This window comes from Salmo salar, chromosome 17 (assembly GCF_965601325.2).
Source record: "Salmo salar chromosome 17, fSalSal1, whole genome shotgun sequence".
Classification (NCBI taxonomy): Eukaryota; Metazoa; Chordata; class Actinopteri; order Salmoniformes; family Salmonidae; genus Salmo; species Salmo salar.
This window is the reverse complement of record NC_138307.1, coordinates 29,442,553-29,462,105: the sequence shown is the minus strand read 5'-3', so window position 1 is coordinate 29,462,105 and position 19,553 is coordinate 29,442,553. Positions and strand designations below refer to the sequence as shown.

General features: G+C 41.0%; 1 protein-coding gene across 2 annotated transcripts in view; it reads right to left on the bottom strand.

The window, feature by feature from the left end:
- Positions 1-1,521: 1,521 nt before the first annotated feature.
- Positions 1,522-19,553, bottom strand: part of LOC106575905 (uncharacterized) — a 68,479-nt gene continuing 50,447 nt past the window's right edge. The window contains exons 1-3 of one of the 2 annotated variants that reach the window (XM_082964404.1): positions 19,392-19,482; positions 14,672-14,910; positions 1,522-6,072 (exon numbers count right to left, since the gene is read on the bottom strand). In XM_082964404.1, the coding sequence (XP_082820530.1) occupies positions 5,057-6,072; positions 14,672-14,774 (1,119 nt within the window). In that variant the 5' untranslated portion in view covers positions 14,775-14,910; positions 19,392-19,482 and the 3' untranslated portion in view covers positions 1,522-5,056. Of the gene's footprint in view, positions 6,073-14,671; positions 14,911-19,391; positions 19,483-19,553 lie in introns of those variants that run through there. The other variant, XM_082964406.1, reaches the window with a different exon arrangement.

Here is a 19,553-nt window from a genome sequence, read left to right as displayed (position 1 = left end):
ACGTCCTATGCTAAATCGTCCAGCACTATTCATGTATTCCCAAAAGGAAAAGAAACAACCTTTCTCTCTCCTGTCTTGAAGTTTTTTATATTGTCTATAACACTTTTTTTCTTTCGCGGCAATCTACCTTCTCGACCCCTGTTCTAAAGAAAATCATGTACTTTTTACTCAATACATTTTCCATGACACCCAAAAGTACTCATTACAGTTCGAATGCTTAGCAGGACAGGAAAATGGTCCAATTCACAGTTACCAAGAGAACAACCCTGGTCATCCCTACCTCCTATTTTTTAAATTGTGCCATCTGGTTTGCTTAATATAAGGAATCTGAAATGATTAATGCATTGACTTTTGCAACTTAAGTATATTTAAAACCAAATCCTTTTAGACTTTTACTCAAGGAGCATTTTACTGGGTGACTTTCTATTAAGGTGTCTTTACTTTTACTCAAGTATGACAACTGGGTACTTTTACCACCACTGGCTATTGGTTCACTGTAATTACAAGTAAGTACCCCTCAAGATAGGCTTCATTATAACTGGTCAAATCCAGTGTAACACCTAGTAATTATATTGTACTTGTGCAGATATTAAATATACTCTGTGGTGTACTAGTGTATTTGTTATGTCACTTCCACAAGCTTTAAATTGAGGGCCAGGTTGTCAGGGTGGGTAATGTACAGGTACACATTAATTACTCCTAAAGATACACTTCACTTTAACTAGCTAAATCCGTGTAAGAAGTAGAATTTAGCAAAACATTACATGTGCTTTGAACATTTCTTATTCCTCATCTGGGATGAGACTTGTATTATATTTGTTTTCGTAAACTCAACCAAGTTAACCCAGATCATATGCTTTATTTTGGGGGCTAGTGCTAGCAACAGCGTTGACTGTAGATATATTTTGAACAGTGCACATTAATGTTTAAGTTATTAAATGTTTTATTTTACCAGGGAAGTTGACTGAGAACACATCCTCATTTACAGCAACAACCTGGGGAATAGTTACAGGAGAGGAGGGGGGATGAATGAGCCTGGAAGCTGGGGATGATTAGATGGCCATGATGGTATGAGGGTCAGATTGGGAATTTAGCCAGGACCCCGGGGTTAACACCCCTACTCTTACGATAAGTAAGAGCAAGGTAGCACAATCTTCCTCTCTGGTTCCATTCCCTAATAGTAAGTGGGTCATTGTTGATTGTTGGTGGTAATGCTGTCCTTGGACATTGGTACCATATAAAACACTTTAAAATGACAATACTTTTTTCTCCTTCATTTTATTTAACTGTTATTTAATAAGAAACATATGTAAGTCCTTTATAATACAAAACATCTATTTGTGTGCATTGTAGCAATTACTGGTGGCTAGCAAATTGGATTGTCCCCATGGTGATGTGTAAAGGTGTAGTGACATGTTTTGATTAGATAGACATGTAAATTATTTTGAATGCCATTAATTAAACAAAAACATTGTTTTTTCTGTATAGATAACCCAAAAAACAAAGGTTGACCAGCACAAATTCATGTACAATGTTTATTTTTCATTAGCAGATCAATTAAGTTCATTACAGTTATCCAAATGCATTAATGATCAATTACTAAAATAATGAATCTATCTAGTTTTAAAAGACAATTTAATAAACACGTAGTAGTTTCATAGCCTGTGTATCATTAAACAAAAGTCATTATGTAGTAAAAAAAGAACTGACACCATCTCTATCTGATACATGTTGTGTCTACTAGCTCATTCCCACAGAAAACGGATCATCACACAATCTCTATCTGATACATGTTGTATCTACTAACTCATTCCCACAGAAAACGGATCATCACACAATCTCTATCTGATACATGTTGTATCTACTAACTCATTCCCACAGAAAACTGATCATCACACCATCTCTATCTGATACATGTTGTGTCTACTAACTCATTCCCACAGAGAACTGATCATCACACCATCTCTATCTGATACATGTTGTGTCTACTAACTCATTCCCACAGAGAACTGATCATCACATCATCTCTATCTGATACATATTGTATCTACTAACTCATTTCCACAGAAAACTGATCATCACATCATCTCCATCTGATACATGTTGTATCTACTAACTCATTCCCACAGAAAACTGATCATCACATCATCTCTATCTGATACATGTTGTGTCTACTAACTCATTCCCACAGAAAACTGATCATCACATCATCTCTATCTGATACATGTTGTGTCGACTAGCTCATTCCCACAGATAACTGCAGAGGGACAACTTGGTGTCAGAGCAAAATGTATTGTATGTAAAAAATAAAAAAACAGCGGACAATTTAGTATTTTACGGTATGTTATGTTACATTGGCCTATAACTGTAATACGATTTGTAGGATGTATAGTATGTTACGAATTACATTTCGTACAATATGTTATGAATTTGCTATACGTATGATATTTTACGTATTCCAATTTCTTGTTGCTAACATTAACATGCTAAGTAGTTGCATGCTAAGCTAACATGCTAAGCAGACATATATATATATATATATATATATATATATATATATATATATATATATATATATACAAAAGTATGAGGACACCCCTTCAAAATAGTGGATTTGTCTATTTCAACCACACCCTTTGCTGACAGGAGTATCAAATCGAGCACACAGCCATGCATTCTCCATAGACAAACATTGGCAGTAGAATGGCCTTACTGAAGAGCTTAGTGACTTTCAATGTGGCACCGTCAGTTCATAAAATTTCTGCCCTGCTTGGGCTGCCCTGTTCAACTGTAAGTGCTGATATTGTGAAGTGGAAATGTCTAAGAGCAACGGCTCAGCCGTGAAGTGGTAAGCCACACAAGCTCAAAACACAGGACCGCAGAGTGCTGAAGAAGCATGTAAAAATTGTCTGTCCTCATTTGCAACACTCACTATCAAGTTCCAAACTGCTGCTGGAAGCAACGTCAACAAGAACTGTTCATTGGGAGCTTCATAAAATGGGTTTCCATGGCCAAGCAGCAGCACACATGCATAAGATCACCATGCACAATGCCAAGCGTTGGCTGGAGTGGTGTAAAGCTCACTGCCATTGGACTGACGCAGTGGAAACATGTTCTCTGGAGTGATGAATCGTGCTTCATCATCTAGCAGTCCGACGGACGACTCATCTGGGTTTGGTGGATGCCAGGAGAACGCTACCTGCCCCAATGCATAGTGCCAACTGTAAAGTTTGGTGGAGGACGACTAATGGTCTGGGGCTGTTATTCATGGTACGGACTAGTCCCCTTAGTTCCAGTGAAGGGAAATCTTAACGCTACAGCATACAATGACATTATAGATGATTCTGTGCTGCCAACTTTGTGGCAACAGTTTGGGGAAGGCCCTTTCCGGTTTCAGCGTGACAATGCCCCCGAGCACAATTGGACGTCCATACACAAATGGTTTGTCGAGATCAGTGCGGAAGAACTTGACTGGCCTGCACAGAGCCCTGACCTTAACCCCATCGAACACCTTTGGGATGAATTGAAACGTTGACTGTGAGCCAGACGTAATTGCCCAACATCAGTGCCCGACCGCACTAATGCTCGTGGCTGAATTCCCCACAGCAATGTTCCAACATCTAGCGGAAAGCCTTCCCAGATGAGGAGTCCTTTATTGCAGCAAAAGGGGAACCAAGTCCATATTAATGCCCATGATTTTGGAATTAGATGTTTGACGAGCAGGTGCCCACATACACTACCGTTCAAAAGTTCGGGGTCAATAAGAAATGTCCTTGTTTTTGAAAGAAAAGCAATTTTTTTGTCCATTAAAATAACATCAAATTGATCAGAAATACAGTGCGGTCTCAACGTCAACAGTGCCCATCTTAATCTTTTATTTTTATTGGCCAGTCTGAGATTTGGCTTTTTCTTTGTAACTCTGCCTAGAAGGCCAGCATCCCGGAGTCGCCTCTTCACTGTTGACGTTGAGACTGGTGTTTTGCAGGTACTATTTAATGAAGCTACCAGTTGAGGACTTGTCTCAAACTAGACACTAATGTACTTGTCATCTTGCTCAGTTGTGCACCGGGGCCTCCCACTCCTCTTTCTATTCTGGTTAGGCCAGTTTGCTCTGTTCTGTGAAGGGAGTAGTACACAACATTGTACAAGATTTTTCATTTCTTGGCAATTTCTCGCATGGAATAGCCTTCATTTCTCAGAACAAGAATAGACTGACGAGTTTCAGAAGAAAGTTATTTGTTTCTGGCCATTTTAAGCCTGTAATCGAACCCACAAATGCTGATGCTCCTGATACTCAACTAGTCTAAAGGCCAGTTTTATTGCTTCTTTAATCAGAACAAACGTTTTCAGCTGTGCTAACATAATTGCAAAAGGGTTTTCTATTGATCAATTAGCCTTTTTAAATGATAAACTTGGATTCGCTAACACAACGTGCCATTGGAACACAGGAGTGATGGTTGCTGATAATGGGCCTCTGTACACCTATGTAGATTTTCCATTTAAAAAAAAATCAATACAATAGTAATAGTAATTTATAACATTAACAATGTCTACACTGCATTTCTGATCAATTTGATGTTATTTTATACGAAAAAGAAAAAAAAGATTTTCTTTCAAAAACAAGGACATTTCTAAGTGACCCCAAACTTATTAGCTAAAATGCTAAAGTTGTCCGTGATGAGATTGACACGCAACCGTTGGATTGCTAGACTTTCATGTCATATGCTGACTCATCCATCCACCCCACCAACCCCCATCCTATTGTTTTTGCCTTAGAGGGACATTTTAAAATGTTTCTACTTCACATTCATCATCTCCAGCACCACCCCAACATCAACACATGTGAGAATGGCGCGTTTCTATGTTTTGTAGCAAAAAAAGATGGAGAAAGATGATTTCCAATGTCATCATTCTATAACGCTCCCTTTCCTCTGCACAGTTCTCTCACAGTGAGAAAAACTAGGATTACAAAAGTGTTTTAAAATTTCTTCATTTGATCCAATTCACTGTTACCACTTTTATGAGATGAGGATTAATTGATGGAGTGACTTTAATCTTAGCTGGTCTGAGAGAAGTGATGAGGCTTTTCTTCTTTATGTATACATTGATGTGTTTTTAAGGTAGCCAATCGGGAGAAACTCTTCCCACAGTCAGAGCAGTAGTAAGGCTTCTCTCCTGTGTGTGTTCTCTGATGAGATTTTAGCTCAGTTGATGTTGTGAAGCATTTTCCACAGTCAGAACAGGAATAAGGCTTCTCTCCTTTATGTATACGCTGGTGTATTTTTAAGTTGCCCTGTTGGGAGAAACTTTTCCCACAGACAGAGCAGGAGTAAGGCTTATCTCCTGTATGTATTCGCTGGTGACATTTTAATATATCCAATCGGGTGAAACTCTTCCCGCAGTCAGAGCAGGAGTAAGGCTTCTCTCCTGTGTGTATTCGCTGGTGACATTTTAAGTGGACCTGTTGAGAGAAACTCTTCCCACAGTCAGAGCAGCAGTAAGGCTTCTCTCCTGTGTGTGTTCTCTGATGAACTCTTAACTCAGCTGATGTTGTGAAGCATTTTCCGCAGTCAGAGCAGAAGTAATGCTTCTCTCCTGTATGTATATGTTGGTGGGTTTGTAAGTGGCTCTGTTGAGAGAAACTCGCCCCACAGTCAGAGCAGAAGTAAGGCTTCTCCCCGGTGTGTATTTTTAGGTGTGTTTTTAAGTTACTTGATACGGAGAAACTCTTCCCACAGTCAGAGCATGAGTAAGGCTTCTCTCCTGTGTGTATACGTTGGTGTGTTTTTAAGCTACTCTGTTGAGAGAAACTCTCCCCACAGTCAGAGCAGGAGTAAGGTTTTTCTCCAGTGTGGACTCGCAGATGAACTGTCAGAGCCTGTGATGTTGTGAAACTCTTCCCACAGTCAATGCAGGAATACAGATTATCGCCTGTGTGTATTTTTAGGTGTATTTCTAGATTTGATAGAAATGGAAAAATCTCCTCACAATGTGGGCAGTGGTGAGACCTCTTAGCTCTGTGATCTTCCTCCTGTTGCTCTCCGGATGTAGAGAATATCTCAACATAGTCTCCTGTGTGAACAACATCAGAAGAACCAGTCAGTTGGTGTGATATACATATGACTTCATATCAGTAGGCTGTTCAATACAGGGAATAAAGCTATTAGGGCTGTCCCAGCAAAAATAATATTCCTATTCGACCGAGAGTCTTGTTTTCTTTCAACCAAATGTTTTAATTTTAAAAACGTGTATTTTTCCATATATATGTGTTGAAATAAAATCAACTATATGGAGGCTGAGCTTGTCTGATGCTTTAAGCGCTGCGATTAAAAATGAAGACACAAATTACTCAAGAGGGATCCAGAGATCAATAAAGCCTAACCGGAAGAAAAAAATATGTTCCCGAGTCTCCTCCTCCCGCTGCTGCGTTATGATTTTCGTGGAAGAGTTTCATTTCATTCATAATAAAGTCTTCATATCTCAAATCAATGTCATGTAGTTAATCAAAATTCTATCTAAATTAAAATTATACAAATCTAAAAGTAACTTCCATTGCCAAAACTAGCTTACATAAAGCCAACAAATAAAAACATTGCAGCCTGCAGGTAGAACATACATACCCTGATGAAAATAGATATCCTATAAATCAAATTGGTTGCACATGGCCTGTCTGCAAGAAACTTGAAACATTGTATCAACTAATAATTTGGTCTGGCCTGTGCTAGCAAACTTGCAACAATGTATAAAATATTTTGGGCCCTCAGAGTTTCTCGTGCCAGCGAGCTCCAGACAGACAGACACAGCTGTAGGCTATTTTGCACAAAGGATAAGAAGTAATTAGGTAGGCCTGTTTTATGACGTTTCCACTGGATCAGAGCATTACAGTTTTTCCCCTTTCATGCTGAGTGGTTATCATAAGGGAGAGAGATGGAAAGAGTTTTCAAATAGGCTACGTTGAGGAACTATTGTCATTCTTAATGGATGTAGAAACAGACTTTGTATACTTGCTGTTTGAGCTGAACATTTTTTTATTTGAGAAACTCCACAGTGACGGTGAGTTAAGACAATCAGAAATAGTTTCAGATCCCCAAATGGGCACATTTATAGGCCTACATTTGCACAGAGGCCAGCTAGCCTATAGGCCTACTTCTATGTGTAATCAGGCCAGCTAGCCTATAGGCCTACTTCTATGTGTAATCAGGCCAGCTAGCCTATAGACCTACTTCTATGTGTAATCAGGCCAGCTAGCCTATAGGCCTACTTCTATGTGTAATCAGGCCAGCTAGCCTATAGGCCTACTTCTATGTGTAATCAGGCCAGCTAGCCTATAGGCCTACTTCTATGTGTAATCAGGCCAGCTAGCCTATAGGTCTACTTCTATGTGTAATCAGGCCAGCTAGCCTATAGGCCTACTTCTATGTGTAATCAGGCCAGCTAGCCTATAGGCCTACTTCTATGTGTAATCAGGCCAGGTAGCCTATAGGCCTACTTCTATGTGTAATCAGGCCAGCTAGCCTATAGGCCTACTTCTATGTGTAATCAGGCCAGCTAGCCTAAAGGCCTACTTCTATGTGTAATCAGGCCAGCTAGCCTATAGGCCTACTTCTATGTGTAATCAGGCCAGCTAGCCTATAGGCCTACTTCTATGTGTAATCAGGCCAGCTAGCCTATAGGCCTACTTCTATGTGTAATCAGGCCAGCTAGCCTATAGACCTACTTCTATGTGTAATCAGGCCAGCTAGCCTATAGGCCTACTTCTATGTGTAATCAGGCCAGCTAGCCTATAGGTCTACTTCTATGTGTAATCAGGCCAGCTAGCCTATAGGCCTACTTCTATGTGTAATCAGGCCAGCTAGCCTATAGGCCTACTTCTATGTGTAATCAGGCCAGCTAGCCTATAGACCTACTTCTATGTGTAATCAGGCCAGCTAGCCTATAGGCCTACTTCTATGTGTAATCAGGCCAGCTAGCCTATAGGTCTACTTCTATGTGTAATCAGGCCAGCTAGCCTATAGGCCTACTTCTATGTGTAATCAGGCCAGCTAACCTATAGCCCTACTTCTATGTGTAATCAGGCCAGCTAGCCTATAGGCCAACTTCTATGTGTAATCAGGCCAGCTAGCCTATAGGCCTACTTCTATGTGTAATCAGGCCAGCTAGCCTATAGGTCTACTTCTATGTGTAATCAGGCCAGCTAGCCTATAGGCCTACTTCTATGTGTAATCAGGCCAGCTAGCCTATAGGCCTACTTCTATGTGTAATCAGGCCAGCTAGCCTATAGGTCTACTTCTATGTGTAATCAGGCCAGCTAGCCTATAGGCCTACTTCTATGTGTAATCAGGCCAGCTAGCCTATAGGCCTACTTCTATGTGTAATCAGGCCAGGTAGCCTATAGGCCTACTTCTATGTGTAATCAGGCCAGCTAGCCTATAGGCCTACTTCTATGTGTAATCAGGCCAGCTAGCCTATAGGCCTACTTCTATGTGTAATCAGGCCAGCTAGCCTATAGGCCTACTTCTATGTGTAATCAGGCCAGCTAGCCTATAGGCCTACTTCTATGTGTAATCAGGCCAGCTAGCCTATAGACCTACTTCTATGTGTAATCAGGCCAGCTAGCCTATAGGCCTACTTCTATGTGTAATCAGGCCAGCTAGCCTATAGGTCTACTTCTATGTGTAATCAGGCCAGCTAGCCTATAGGCCTACTTCTATGTGTAATCAGGCCAGCTAACCTATAGCCCTACTTCTATGTGTAATCAGGCCAGCTAGCCTATAGGCCAACTTCTATGTGTAATCAGGCCAGCTAGCCTATAGGCCTACTTCTATGTGTAATCAGGCCAGCTAGCCTATAGGTCTACTTCTATGTGTAATCAGGCCAGCTAGCCTATAGGCCTACTTCTATGTGTAATCAGGCCAGCTAGCCTATAGGCCTACTTCTATGTGTAATCAGGCCAGCTAGCCTATAGGCCAACTTCTATGTGTAATCAGGCCAGCTAGCCTATAGGTCTACTTCTATGTGTAATCAGGCCAGCTAGCCTATAGGCCTACTTCTATGTGTAATCAGGCCAGCTAGCCTATAGGCCTACTTCTATGTGTAATCAGGCCAGCTAGCCTATAGGCCTACTTCTATGTGTAATCAGGCCAGCTAGCCTAAAGGCCTACTTCTATGTGTAATCAGGCCAGCTAGCCTATAGGCCTACTTCTATGTGTAATCAGGCCAGCTAGCCTATAGGCCTACTTCTATGTGTAATCAGGCCAGCTAGCCTATAGGCCTACTTCTATGTGTAATCAGGCCAGCTAGCCTATAGACCTACTTCTATGTGTAATCAGGCCAGCTAGCCTATAGGCCTACTTCTATGTGTAATCAGGCCAGCTAGCCTATAGGTCTACTTCTATGTGTAATCAGGCCAGCTAGCCTATAGGCCTACTTCTATGTGTAATCAGGCCAGCTAGCCTATAGGCCTACTTCTATGTGTAATCAGGCCAGCTAGCCTATAGACCTACTTCTATGTGTAATCAGGCCAGCTAGCCTATAGGCCTACTTCTATGTGTAATCAGGCCAGCTAGCCTATAGGTCTACTTCTATGTGTAATCAGGCCAGCTAGCCTATAGGCCTACTTCTATGTGTAATCAGGCCAGCTAACCTATAGCCCTACTTCTATGTGTAATCAGGCCAGCTAGCCTATAGGCCAACTTCTATGTGTAATCAGGCCAGCTAGCCTATAGGCCTACTTCTATGTGTAATCAGGCCAGCTAGCCTATAGGTCTACTTCTATGTGTAATCAGGCCAGCTAGCCTATAGGCCTACTTCTATGTGTAATCAGGCCAGCTAGCCTATAGGCCTACTTCTATGTGTAATCAGGCCAGCTAGCCTATAGGTCTACTTCTATGTGTAATCAGGCCAGCTAGCCTATAGGCCTACTTCTATGTGTAATCAGGCCAGCTAGCCTATAGGCCTACTTCTATGTGTAATCAGGCCAGGTAGCCTATAGGCCTACTTCTATGTGTAATCAGGCCAGCTAGCCTATAGGCCTACTTCTATGTGTAATCAGGCCAGCTAGCCTATAGGCCTACTTCTATGTGTAATCAGGCCAGCTAGCCTATAGGCCTACTTCTATGTGTAATCAGGCCAGCTAGCCTATAGGCCTACTTCTATGTGTAATCAGGCCAGCTAGCCTATAGACCTACTTCTATGTGTAATCAGGCCAGCTAGCCTATAGGCCTACTTCTATGTGTAATCAGGCCAGCTAGCCTATAGGTCTACTTCTATGTGTAATCAGGCCAGCTAGCCTATAGGCCTACTTCTATGTGTAATCAGGCCAGCTAACCTATAGCCCTACTTCTATGTGTAATCAGGCCAGCTAGCCTATAGGCCAACTTCTATGTGTAATCAGGCCAGCTAGCCTATAGGCCTACTTCTATGTGTAATCAGGCCAGCTAGCCTATAGGTCTACTTCTATGTGTAATCAGGCCAGCTAGCCTATAGGCCTACTTCTATGTGTAATCAGGCCAGCTAGCCTATAGGCCTACTTCTATGTGTAATCAGGCCAGCTAGCCTATAGGCCAACTTCTATGTGTAATCAGGCCAGCTAGCCTATAGGTCTACTTCTATGTGTAATCAGGCCAGCTAGCCTATAGGCCTACTTCTATGTGTAATCAGGCCAGCTAGCCTATAGGCCTACTTCTATGTGTAATCAGGCCAGCTAGCCTATAGGCCTACTTCTATGTGTAATCAGGCCAGGTAGACTATAGGCCTACTTCTATGTGTAATCAGGCCAGCTAGCCTATAGGCCTACTTCTATGTGTAATCAGGCCAGGTAGACTATAGGCCTACTTCTATGTGTAATCAGGCCAGCTAGCCTATAGGCCTACTTCTATGTGTAATCAGGCCAGCTAGCCTATAGGTCTACTTCTATGTGTAATCAGGCCAGCTAGCCTATAGGCCTACTTCTATGTGTAATCAGGCCAGCTAGCCTATAGGCCTACTTCTATGTGTAATCAGGCCAGCTAGCCTATAGGTCTACTTCTATGTGTAATCAGGCCAGCTAGCCTATAGGTCTACTTCTATGTGTAATCAGGCCAGCTAGCCTATAGGTCTACTTCTATGTGTAATCAGGCCAGCTAGCCTATAGGTCTACTTCTATGTGTAATCAGGCCAGCTAGCCTATAGGTCTACTTCTATGTGTAATCAGGCCAGCTAGCCTATAGGCCTACTTCTATGTGTAATCAGGCCAGCTAGCCTATAGGTCTACTTCTATGTGTAATCAGGCCAGCTAGCCTATAGGCCTACTTCTATGTGTAATCAGGCCAGCTAGCCTATAGGTCTACTTCTATGTGTAATCAGGCCAGCTAGCCTATAGACCTACTTCTATGTGTAATCAGGCCAGCTAACCTATAGGTCTACTTCTATGTGTAATCAGGCCAGCTAGCCTATAGGCCTACTTCTATGTGTAATCAGGCCAGCTAGCCTATAGGCCTACTTCTATGTGTAATCAGGCCAGCTAGCCTATAGACCTACTTCTATGTGTAATCAGGCCAGCTAACCTATAGGTCTACTTCTATGTGTAATCAGGCCAGCTAACCTATAGGCCTACTTCTATGTGTAATCAGGCCAGCTAGCCTATAGGTCTACTTCTATGTGTAATCAGGCCAGCTAGCCTATAGGCGTAATCAGGTGTGTGTTCTTACTCAACATTGACAGGAGCACTCTAAACAAAAGACAAATAATAAATTGTAAACTCGTAAATGGAAGGAAATACACCAAAACTTTTCTCACAAGTGTAGCCTAGGTTGTACGCTCTGCAAACAATGTGTCCACTCCTACAATGACAATGGTAAGACTGTAATAATAATATATTGAATGCATTACTGTAATCAAACAAACATTGTAGATTAGAAATGATGGGAATTAACGGTAGGCTAAATGTACTGCTGGTGATACTGGTGTGCCATCCCCTCCGCAATGGACTAGTCCACTCAGACAGACAATGGACTAGTCCACCCAGACAGACAATGGACTAGTCCACCCAGACAGGCAATGGACTAGTCCACCCAGACAGGCAACGGACTAGTCCACCCAGACAGGCAACGGACTAGTCCACCCCAGACAGGCAATGGACTAGTCCACCCAGGCAGGCAACGGACTAGTCCACCCAGACAGGCGTGAATCAGACAGGGTGTGAATCAGACAGATGTCACTTGTGCCATACATTATTTATATGTACAGTACCAGTCAAAAGTTTGGACACACCTACTCATTCAAGGGTTTTCTTTATTTTTACTATTTTCTACGTTGTAGAATAATAGTGAAGACATCAAAACTATGAAATAACACGTGGAATCATGTAGTAACCAAAAAAGTTTTAAACAAATCAAAGATAATTTTATATTTGAGATTCTTCAAAGTAGACACCCTTTGCCTTGATGACAGCGCTGCACACTCTTGGCATTCTCTCAACCAGCTTCATGAGGTAGTCACCTGGAATGCATTTCAATTTTAATTTGGGGAATTTCTTATCTTCTTAATGTGTTGGAGCCAATCAGTTGTGTTGTGACATGGTAGGGGTAGTATACAGAAGATTTGGTAAAAGACCAAGTCCATATTATGACAATAACTGCTCAAATAAGCAAAGAGAAACGACAGTCCATCATTACCTTAATACCGGAAGATGTCAAGAACTTTGAAAGTTTCTTCAAGTGCATCGCAAAAACCATCAAGTGCTATGACGAAACTGGCTCTCATGAGGACCGCCACAGGAATGGAAGACCCAGACTCTGCTGCAGAGGATAAGTTAATTAGAGTTACCAGCCTCAAAAATTGCAGCCCAAATAAATGCTTCACAAAGTTCAAGTAACAGACATCCCAACATCAACTGAGATTTTTGGTTTCAACCACCGTGTCTTTGTGAGGCGCAGAGTAGGTCCTCCTTCCCACCGTGAAGCATGGAGGAGCAGGAGTGATGGTGTGGGGTTGCTCTGCTGGTGACACTGTCAGTGATTTATTTTGAATTCAAGGCACACTTAACCAGCATGGCTACCACAACATTCTGCAGCGATACGCCATTCAATCTGGTTTGATCTTAGTGGGACTATCATTTGTTTTTCAATGACTCAACACACCTCCAGACTGTGTAAGGGCTATTTGACCAAGAAGGAGAGAGATGGAGTGCTGCATCAGATGACCTGGCCTCCACAATCACCCGACCTCAACCCAATTGAGATGGTTTGGGATGAGTTGGACCGCAGAGTGAAGGAAAAGCAGGCAACAAGTGCTCAGCATATGTGGGAACTCCTTCAAGACTGTTGGAAAAGCATTCCTCATGAAGTTGTTCGAGAGAATGCCAAGAGGTTGTGCAAAGCTGTCATTAAGGCAAAGGGTGGCTACTTTTAAGAATCTAAAATATATTTAGATTTGTTTAACACTTTTTTTGGTTACTACATGATTCCATATGTGTTATTTCATAGTTTTGATGTCTTTAGTATTATTCTACAATGTAGAAAATAGTAAAAAATAAAGAATGAATGGGTGTGTCCAAACTTTTGACTGGTACTGTACATTTGCCACTGCTTGACAAAAAACAAATATTGGTCGACTAACAGCCTATTGACCAAACAATCAACCAGTCCACTAAATGGGGTTGGCCCTAAAAGCTGTTCAACAGTTGACGGCAAAAAGGGGTGAATATTATGAGTAATATCATCCTCCACTCACTATCACAAGAGTTAGTAACTACACAGACTCATTTCATATCATCCTCCACTCACTATCACAAGGGTTAGTAACTACACAGACTCACTTCATATCATCCTCCACTCACTATCACAAGAGTTAGTAACTACACAGACTCATTTCATATCATCCTCCACTCACTATCACAACGGTTAGTAACTACACAGACTCATTTCATATCATCCTCCTCTCACTATCACAAGGGTTAGTAACTACATAGACTCATTTCATATCATCCTCCTCTCACTATCACAAGGGTTAGTAACTACACAGACTCATTTCATATCATCCTCCACTCACTATCACAAGGGTTAGTAACTACACAGACTCATTTCATATCATCTTCCACTCACTATCACAAGGGTTAGTAACTACACAGACTCATTTCATAGCATCCTCCACTCACTATCACAAGAGTTAGTAACTACACAGACTCATTTCATAGCATCCTCCACTCACTATCACAAGGGTTAGTAACTACACAGACTCATTTCATAGCATCCTCCTCTCACTATCACAAGGGTTAGTAACTACACAGACTCATTTCATAGCATCCTCCACTCACTATCACAAGAGTTAGTAACTACACAGACTCATTTCATAGCATCCTCCACTCACTATCACAAGGGTTAGTAACTACACAGACTCATTTCATAGCATCCTCCTCTCACTATCACAAGGGTTAGTAACTACACAGACTCATTTCATATCATCCTCCACTCACTATCACAAGGGTTAGTAACTACACAGACTCATTTCATAGATCTTTAAAACACTGGCAGTTTGTCTACTTCACTTCTTTAGTCTACTCTCTGAACACTCCAGATAGCCCAGTTGTTCAGGGATGTGTGACGTCAGAATTACAGAATTCAACCTATCAATAGACTGGGTCATAACTTATGGAGGTCAAACTTCTGAAGATATAGTTAGAACCTGTGCTTACCATGAGGAACAGATTTCCCAATCTTCTCCTCCTCTTCTTCATCTTTAATGTTGACATTCAGCTCCAGTGTTTGACTGCAGTCTTCCAGCTTCACTGATGCCATCTCTGGATCCTGCAGTGCAAACTGGGCTCCACTGTCACAATCAGGACCCAGTGACTGTAGGTTTGGACTCAGTGTGGAAGGAGAGAGGCAGGCTGGGTTTGCCCTCACTGTTTATATTAACGGCCTCAGACTTAATCTGAGTCGGCCAGTAGTAATAAAGACAAACGGACACAAAAGTTAGTCTTGAAAGTTCTGACACTTTCTTTATTCTCAAACTATATTAGATCAGATAGCTAAGCATTGACAACAAACCATTAAATGTATCTTTACATTAGACACAAAGTTCACACTATAAATTAGGGTACACTACGTAAATGAATTAAGCGTATTCTAAACTAGATTTCCTAAACTATATTTCCTAAGCGTTCAGATAATATTCAGACCTCTTGACATTTTACACATTTTGTTACGTTACAGCCTTATTCTAAAATGTATTAAATCGTTTTTCCCCCTCATCAATCTACAGACAATACCCCATAATGACAAAGCAAAAACAGGTTTTTAGAATTGTTTGCAAATGTATAAAAAATTTCAAACAGAAATATCACATTTACATAGGTATTCAGACACATTTACTCAGTACTTTGTTGAAGAACCTTTGGCAGCGATTACAGCCTCAAGTCTTTTTGGGTATGACATTATAAGCTTGGTACACCTGTATTTGGGGAGTTTCTCTCATTCTTCTTTGCTGATCCTCTCAAGCTCTGGATGGGGACCGTCGCTGCACAGCCATTTTCAGGTCTCTCCAGAGATGTTCAATCTGGATCAAGTCCGGGCTCTGGCTGGGCCACTCAAGGACATTCAGAGACTTGTCCCAAAGCCACTCCTGCATTGTCTTGGCTGTGTGCTTAGGGTCGTTGTCCTGTTGGAAGGTGAACCTTCACCCCAGTCTGAGGTCCTTAGCAGGTTTTCATCAAGGATCTCCCTGCTCCATTCATCTTTCCCTCGATCCTGACTTGTCCTCAGTCCCTGCCACTGAAAAACATCCACACATCATGACGCTGCCACCACCATGATTCACTGTAGGGATGGTGCCAGGTTTTCTCCAGATGTGACACTTGGCATTCAGGCCAAAGAGATTAATCTTGGTTTCATCAGACCAGAGAATCTTGTTTGTCATGGTCAGTGTCCTTTAGGTGCCTTTTGGCAACTCCAACCGGGCTACTCTACAATAAAGGACTGACTGGTGGCGTGCTGCAGAGATGGTTGTCCTTCTGGAAAGTTCTCCCATTTCCACAGAGGAAGTCTGGAGTTCTGTCAGAGTGACCCTTGGGTTCTTGGTCACCTCCCCGACCAAGGCCCTACTCCCCCTATTGCCAAGTTTGGCCGGGCAGCCAGCTCTTGGAAGAGTCAATCCTGTCTCAGAGCTCTACGGACAATTCCTTCGACCTCATGGCTTGGTTTTTGCTCTGACATGCACTGTCAAATGTGGGACCTTATATATATATATATACACACACACACCTTATAGGACAAGTGTGTGCCTTACCAAATCATGTCCTATCAATTGAATTTACTACAGGTGGACAACAATCAAGTTGTAGAAACATCAAAGATGATCAATGGAAACAGGATGCACCTGAGCTCAATTCTGAGTCTCATAGCAAAGGGTTCGAATACTTATGGAAATAAATCATTTCGGTTTTGATGATTTTTTGTAAATTTGCAAATAATTCTAAAAACCTGTTTTTGCATTGTCATTATGGAGTATTGTTTGTAGATTGATGAGGAAAAACTTTTAATTTAATCAATTTTAGTATAAGGGTAAAGTAACAAAATGTGGAAAAGGGAAGGGGTCGGAATACCTTCAGAATGCACTGTAAGGAATAAGCAACTTGTTCTCATGCTGAGAAATAAGGTAGGCCACTTGATTTCAACATCTGAACATGTTGGACAGGCTAACAAGCTTTTCAAACAGTTGGAGACTGTAGACAGAATGGTGTGTTCATAACAATTCAACTGTTCAACCTTGTAATCTAACAAATAGATCCAATTTGGCTAAACTTGAAATATAAAGATTAGCTGGCTAGTCACTAGCACGTGGGCTTGAGAGAAGTGATTATTGCAACAACAAAAAATAGCAGGTTAAACTATTTTGATCAAATAATAAATTATTAGTGGGTGTTATGGTTGTGGAAGGCTTATATTTAGCCTCGGTATAACTTCACAAGCCCTGAATTCATTCCATTATTGCTGACTGTTTGAAATGCAGTGTATTCAACCTTTAATTATACAATGCTTATTTAGAGAAAAGCAAAATATTTTCTCTATATATTATATATATATATATATATATCTCGTGAATTGCCCATACCTTAAAAAAAAATCAAGATACAGCTAGCTGTATGATATTTATTAAATATCGCCCAGCCCTAACGCAGTACATTAGAGTAGAGTACAATACAGTACGTTACACTGTACTATACTCTATTGTTGTACTCTACTAAACTTTATTTTCATTCCTGTACTCTGCGTTCCAATCTTGTGAAACAGTAGCTATGTTTCCAAGAAGTTACCCAGTGATTGTTTTGTTGACATTTAGAAAAAGTTTGAATAGAAAATAGATCAGCCAATTGCCCGCTAGTGTTTTCATTTAATTATCTTGTGTTGATAAAAACAGGTGTTAGTAATGACGCACCTCGTATTGTCAAAATGATTCCGCAATCATTATTATTATTTTCTTTAAACAGAGTTTCTATCGTCACTTGTCATAATAAAGAAAATTTGACAAAAGAAAAATCCACCATCAAACGATTAAAAATGTTGTTGAGCTTTATAACATTTCTCTTATATCTGCCGTCGCAAAGATTTTTTGGACACAATACTTTTGTCGAATGCTCCTGGGTCAATGAAACCCTGCCTAATGATGTGATTGGTTCAGATTTGGTCAGGTCTAATGTTTGAGCCAAGTCAAAAAAATAATAATTCAAAAGACGTCCACGTCGGTCTGTGCTTACTGAGGTGTGGTATCCTATAGTGTCGGCCTATAACTTTATTTTATGAATGTCCATCCATGTGGTAGGCCTAGCGTTTGTAAAACAGGCAGTTGCATTGGCTTTATTAGTCCTGGTTCCTGTGACTAATCATTTTGTCTATTTAAGCGCTGAAAAGGCCCATCAGCTACCCAACTTTATCAGGAGTTATCCTGAGCCTATTGGCAATGAGAATCAATGCGTTTACACAGCGGGAAATGCAGAAGTATTAATATTTTGCTATGATCAACTCTTCAAAAATGTACAGAAAAACTTTAAACCACTGATTATCATGACAATTTAGCTGACAGGGTTAAACTCCCGGACAACGGTGGTTTCAGAGTCCTGCAATAGAGCGGAGATGCTAATATTTGTGTAAACTCTACATAGTTGTGTTCTGTGGGTGTCACTGAGTAGGCTGAACAATCCATAGGTAAGGCTGTAGAGTGCAATATGAATGTCCAACACAAACAAAAGACCCTCCATACTCAACTGGCGGCCCGCGGTCTGGACCCAGAGCGGGTCAATACGGACCACGGGTCCAAAATATATATATAATAATACTTTTTTGGTTGGGCTTCGACCCCTGGTATCATATAAACACACATAATACATGGAAATGTGTAAAATTGCAGGAAATTAGCGTTAAAACTGCAACCACAAAAATCTTGCTCCATCGCAAAATGTGTAGAATTGTGTGATATTACATTTAAACCTGCCAACAAGAAGGTTGTGAAGATTTTGGGGTTGCAAGTTAGGGGTTTGTTACTACGCCAACAAATAACAATATCCATCTGGACCTTTGCCACCTAGGAAATGTGTGTGACTGGACCATCTCAAATAGTACTGGAGTAACCCTGCAATAGACTGACTGGGAAGGTGATTTTTCAGTCAAAGTCCTGCAATAAGAGCTAAGATATTAATTTGTGTTAACTCTTGGTAATTGTATTCTGTGGGTGTCACCGTTATATGGGTGCACAATCCAACCCGCTTCATAAGTACATATAAAAATGTCCCCAATGCAATTATGTGGTCGATAACATCCACAGTGGGATTTCAAACGTTTTTTTCTCCTTATTTTCAATTTAATCAATTATTGTCATTCAGTTTAAATTAAGTAACATTCCAATCATGTTAGCATTATCTAGTCCAAATATGGAATGATTCCACTATTTTTTATCCGTTTGCCTCACTTTCAATTAGGTACTTTTATTTTGAGGTCGAACCGCAAATTCCACTATTGTGGCTAATCGTTATTGTAGCTATCTTCACATAGGTAGGGACAAGCGAGTACCAGGGCTGAGTCCAGCAGGAGGACGGAGACGTTGGCGACGATCAGATATAAATGTATTATATAGAACAAACATGCCTCTGATTCAAAGGAATCATGTCAGTTCTATTCAGGGGATTTCTATCTGCAACTTTCCATAACGTTTTTGTTCTGAACAACCCCAGGCGAAACCCACTGAGCTATATACGAACAATGAAAGCGTCACAATTGACAATGTGTGGTGGACACCACGCCGTGTGCTTGTAAAATATTTTTTATCACGTTCTTCACTCACTCGGTTTGACACAAAAATTACACAAAACCTTTCCCAAACGTTATTTAGATATTAGTCCGTTTAAACGTGCTATTACATACCTGTAATAATAAAGAGAAACGGTCAGCACAGTTCTGGCGTTTTCTTTATTCTGTAGAATGGTGGGCGCCAACCCGGAACTTCCTGTTCCCCACAATACCACAGTGCAACAGCGACATTATTGGACTGATGGACTAACTCCTGCTAAAGCATGTGGAATAATA